Here is a 5,823-nt window from a genome sequence, read left to right on the forward strand (position 1 = left end):
AAAAAAAAAAAAAAAAGATTTTAAGCAGAATGATTTTGAAGGTTTCATGGATTTTAGTCATCTTAGTATTGACAATGATTTTCACAGCTACCTAAGACTTTATATTGAGGACACCAAGGTCAAACCAGGCAAGTAAAGTGTACTCCAGAAGAGTATGAGGAGAAATATCAGGATGGAGTTCACACGTTTTGGAATTTAACACACGGCTCTTTAGACTTCTGGCTACTACACCACTGGGCCAGATGCGCTAATTTTAGCATGTTATACGTACTAGTTAAGCAACAGGATACTGAGATCACAAAAAATTGTTTACTTTATAAATTCGGTTAGCAGAGTGTCTCTATTAGTGGCCTACCCTAGGATATTTTAAGCAATAATAAGTTTTATTTCTAGACAATTTTTGTGAAGTTTATTTTGCCTAAAGCAGGCACATGGTTCAGTTGTTAAAAAAATAAAAAAGATAAGGACATAATCTAAAAAAGTAGGCATTGGTTTTTTACTACTTTATGGCTTTGAAAATCATTCTGAATCCTCTCATAGAGTGTTTACTACACCAGCTAGCAGTAGGATTTAACATTAAATTTTCATTTTGATTAACTTGACTGCTGTTGTTTCTTGGCTGCCTCTTTAGAGCCCACTGTGGAATAAAATTAAAACAGTTTTTATGATATAACAATTTAGTTGCAGAAAATAACATTTTTCTCTGCTCCCCGAACGCGGTGCGCTCTACTGCTGGGTTTCTGCATACGCCCACGACTCTGCTCTCTCCATTCTCGGATCCATCTTTTCTAGTACCACCAGGTTAGTTTTCCTAAAGCTGAGCTTTGGTCATTTTCTGATCCAGAATTCTTCAGTGGTCCACTATCGTCTCCCTCTCATCTAAGCCTAACGCATTCTTTAAAGAACAATGGCTCAAATGCTGTATTTTCCCTTTTATGTTTTTCTGGACTTTGTGTGCTGAAGTCCCCAGCTGCGCTCTGGATTTCAGCCTCTTGTGTAACCCCCATCATGCCCTTTCTTACCTACAATTATATGCAGACACAACGTACCCTCAAGAATGACTTCTTGAACGCAGGGGTCAAGTCTTCTTTGTGCTTTTTGCCCACTCCCCCATTGACTCGTGCCTAAAAGATAGTAAATGTTTATTGGATAAATGAAGAAAATTCAAAAATAACAAACATGTGAACTGTGCCCTCTCCTATACTGCTGATCCTCTTACCCTTTTCCTTTTCCCCACAGCACCTCCGCCTTTCTGATTAATTTGTAATTTAGTTACTTGTTTTTGTTGGTGGTAATGGTTGTCCCCTCTCTTTTGGACAGTAAGTGCCGCAGGGCAGGGACCTTCCTCTTATTCATTGATGTACCCTTAGCACCTGGGGCAGTGCTTGTCCTATTCCAGAAGTGAGCAAATGAAACCTAAAACCAAAGGCCAGCTTCTCCCTATTTATTGGAGTGGGTCACTGGTTTCCAAGGTAAGGAACATTGTGGTGTTGGAAGAACAGGCAAGAGATGTAGAGAGACCCTGAAGTCACCTGATGTCATCTACTAGCCATGTGGCTTTGGGAAAGTTTCTTGACTCCTCTGAAGATCATTTCCTAATCTGTTACTGGATATGAACTAAATTATTATAAAGTGGTTATATAGGCTCGGTGCCTATGACTCAAGTGGCTAAGGCCCCAGCCACATACACCTAAGGTGGCGGGTTCGAATCCAGCCTGGGCCACCAAAACAACGACGGCTGCAACCAAAAAATGGCCAGGCATTGTGGCGGGTGTCTGTGGTCCCAGCTACTTGGGAGGCTGAGGCAGGAGACTCACTTGAGCCCAGGAATTGGAGGTTGCTGTGAGCTGTGATGCCACAGCACTCTACCCAGGGGGACAGCTTGAGGCTCTGTCTCAAAATAAATAAATAAATAAATAAAGTGGTTATATAAAGATTACATTGTGGTGGGGGGGAGGAAAGCACCCAGTGAATTAATAGCTTGCGTTTCCTGATCACTCCCAACATGCCACACCTTTTCATTCCTGCCACGTGTTTCTCCATGACTACTCTGCAAAGCGGGATTGTTGTTACCCCAATTTACAGGTGAAAAGGAGGAATTAGGTGCCTGCTCGAGACCACACAGCAGTGGGGGGCAGAACATGGACTTGAGATCAGGTCTGCAGACTCTAAACCTGGAGGTTGTGACTCGTCTGCCTGCTGTGTGTCCTCTCCACCTGCCCTCCTGGAGGGACAGGCAACATCTGAGTCTTTCCTCCCTGCCCTGACTGCGCTGAGGGATGCAAAGAGCTCATGAGACCCAGTGGCCCCCAGGAAGTGTGTTTATGAAATAGCTGAGTCCTCGCAAATGTGACAGGCAGGGGAGCCTGGTTGGAAAAGTCCCTCTCATGAATTGGGTCCTCCATTCCTGTTAAAGATGTGCCTCTAACTTCCAGGTCTGGTTGTTTCTGTCCCTTCCCACCCCATAAAGCTTTTAACTTTGTATTTCGTACTGCAAAAATAGAGTATTTCTGCATTAAGACTGTTTAAAATACTGTTGCATTATTTGTTTGGAAACAAATTAGATGGTTTATGGTTGGAATAACCAAGTCCATCATCACATCCTTCTCTGTTTATTGAGAAAATACCGAAAAGTTCTAAGAATTTTTGAGACGCTTATAAGTGCCATTTCAAAATGCACAGTTAAATCACTAATAACTTAATTATTGTAATTTCATAAATGTAACAAATAAGGAAGGCTGTTTCCTGTGTAAAAGAATTAGTCTTTTCAGGTATTTTCATTGAGCATTTAAAATTACTAAACCAGGATTAATGAGATGGATTATTTCAGCATCTAAAAAAGTCTTTTGTGTTTTAAGGAATGGATTTCTCTTTTGAAGTAGTTTGTCATTAGTTCAAAGGCTAAAAAGTTACTTCAGAAAACATTAAATGAACAATAATTTCATTTTTATATTATAAATCTTTATTATTTTTAATTGATGGGAGGTCAAAGAGAACTGGCAAACATAAAATTTAAAAGACATTTAATTTTAAGTACTCTTTCAACAGAGATAAATTTATTTATTTTCAGCAGCTTTATTATAGTGATTAAAAACATAAGCTTTAGAATCCCTCTGACCTAGGTTTGAATCCTTGCTTTTCTGCTTATTAAATCTGCGTGCTTAGAAATGTTACTTAACATTCTGAACCTTGATTTTTCTCACCCGCATAAAGGAGTAATTACTACCTCCTAAGGTTATCTTGTTACTTGAAATAATATGTGCAGAGAGCATCTAAACAGCACCTCATGTATTGTTGGCAGTTAATGACTGTTTTGTTATCTTTGGAATATAATCATTTGGGTATAGTGAAATATTTAAGTATCTCTGCAAATAAACAGGAAACATTTTTATGGAATCCTGTGTACAGTTGTCAACTTGGTTATATATACCTTTTTTTTTTTTTTTAACTAATTCTAGGTGAATTTTATCTCATTTTGGGATAGACTATCAACTCCTGCATTAGCAAACTTTGAACTAATGAAATTCTATTACAGGGTGTGGAATAAGCAGATATGAATTCTAAGTTTCTTATATAAAATCGTATGTTCTAGGAGAATGCATAGAAGGGCTGCGGGAAAACGACTACCTTCTGATTCATTCGTGCCGTCAGTGGACCACCATCACTGCCCACAGCCTGGAGGAGGGACACTATGTCATTGGGCCAAAGATAGAGATTCCGGTACATTATGCAGGTAAGACTCTTCTTAATGGGCAGGAAAGGTCAGAGAGAAGGGGACTTGAATAGCTGATTTCCCCCCCCTCCCCAGGAATTATCTGTATACTAGAGAAAAGGAAAGGAAAAGGAATCAAATACTCTTGTGTGTTTATTTTATGGGTCATTGAAAACTCAGAGTCATCATGTCATAGATATTTCTGATAAATGCATGTAAGTAAATGAGAATTCTTACTAGCTATTTATAAGATGAAAATTTTGCAAACACAAAGAACTTCTGTGTAGTTGTGGTATTAAAATCAATGCATGTAGCTAACTTCTGAGCTGTAGGTGGTCCTGTTTGAGAATAACCTTTTACACAACTTGAACATTGTTTTTCACATGATACAATTGGAGTCTGGCTTAAATTGGACTGGAAGTTCAGATACCTGGACATGTCCCTCTTTTTGACTAGATATGTAAAACAGGTAGCTGAGAAGACCACATTGCTCTAGTCAAAGGAAGTTACTAGCTGTCTTCTCACCTCACTGTGAACTCCATTCAGTGCAACAATGTCATTGATCTAATTTTGACTGAGCACATTTTATGTGCCAGCACTGCTTTAGAAATTTAAGATACATCTAGTGGCTTGAATAAACTTTCAGTAGTAGTGGCAATGTAGTAAATGTAGTTTTTAAAAAAAAACATAAATTACCCTACACTTTGTTCAGCTGCTTACAGTTTATTATATGAAGACTCTTAAGCTTTTCTCTGTTACTCAATTTTTTTTTTAGATTTTGAGACAGAATCTCGCTTTGTTGCCCGAGCTTGTGTGCAATGGTGCAGTGACAGCTCACTGCAACCTAGAACTGCTGCGCTCAAGCAGTCTTCCCATCTCAACTTCCCAAGTAGTTGGGACTGCTGGAGTGAGCCATCACACCCCTCTCGATTTTTTAAAAGTCTGAAACAGACACTTTTAATCAACTAGCTGTAAATCGGGTAGCCCGAGACAGCCATTGTTTTTTTTGAGTGACACCTCCACAATGCCCCAAGAGTTAACTGGAAGAGAGGACCTTGCAATATCCGCCTGTCTAGACAGCAGCAAATGGCATGTGCTCAGTAAATATTTAATGATTAATGAATGATCGGTTTGGTGCCTTGTTTGATTCCTAAGAGTCTTCAATTTCCAGTATGTCCCAGCTTCTCAAAAATCCTACTCGTGCAAAAAATTTGTAACAAAGAAAGAATTTCTATGCCCTAAAGTCTTGTCCTCTAAGAGAGTAGTCTTACATCTGTGAGATTGGGAGCCAGGCAAACAGGGCCATTTTTGTAGGGCAGAGAGCTAACTGAACCTTCCTACCCTAATCTCTGCTCCAACTGGTTCTCACAACTGGTGAGATTGATGGTATTTTTGGCTGGCCCAAACTCTGAGTTCCATCTTTGTGGAAAACCAAAAAAAAAATGTAAATTACTACTTTGCTTCATCATATAAACTATTTTACCTAATCTGCTATATTCTTCTATTAATAGATTAAGTTTTAGTCATTTTCCCAAAACCCTTGAGAACAGCTCTGACAAATCAGTTTTTCCAAAAGAATGCTTTCATGTTATCATTTCTCAAATCCCCTCGGACTTCATACTGCCCCACTGGGGTCTTTGGTTGCTGAAGGCCCTCTAAGGACCAGTTCTAGGGAACTTCTCCAAACAACTTATCTCCACTACTCCAAATGAACCTCTCACCCAGTGATTCATCGTATCACTGTTTCCTGAACATACCAGACACTTTTCTATTTCCATCATTCCCCAGCTGGAGTTGATACCTGTGCTACTGCTCCCAGCCCCTCATGGCATCCCCTGCTGCCCTGTGTGGCCTCATTCATCTGGCACAAGTCCTCAGTCTCCGTTCATTACCTTTAACTGTGTGCACTTGACCTTCACTCATCAATCGAGCTATATACTCCTTCATAAGTTATAGCAATTCTAAAATAAAACTTGTTAATCCATTAGATCTGTACACAAAAGATACAATTCGTTGTGGCTGTGGAGGCTCCAACTAGGGATCACAACCATTGCTACCACTGGTGTCACCTGGGGAGTTTTCAAAAGACGGCTGTCTGAGTCCCACCCCTA

At 39.7% G+C, this 5,823-nt stretch overlaps 1 protein-coding gene across 2 annotated transcripts in view; it reads left to right on the forward strand.

Annotated features, from left to right (window-relative positions):
• The window catches only part of GAREM1 (GRB2 associated regulator of MAPK1 subtype 1), a 204,866-nt gene that overhangs the window by 71,178 nt on the left and 127,865 nt on the right, over positions 1 to 5,823 (forward strand). For both annotated transcript variants that reach the window (XM_012802012.2, XM_023510173.1), the window contains exon 2: positions 3,593 to 3,733. In XM_012802012.2, coding sequence (XP_012657466.1) covers positions 3,593 to 3,733 — 141 coding nt within the window. The remainder of the gene's footprint in view (positions 1 to 3,592; positions 3,734 to 5,823) is intronic.

The sequence above is a fragment of the Otolemur garnettii genome, unplaced genomic scaffold (assembly GCF_000181295.1).
Source record: "Otolemur garnettii isolate 467f Iridium unplaced genomic scaffold, OtoGar3 scaffold00012, whole genome shotgun sequence".
In the NCBI taxonomy this organism is placed as follows: Eukaryota; Metazoa; Chordata; class Mammalia; order Primates; family Galagidae; genus Otolemur; species Otolemur garnettii.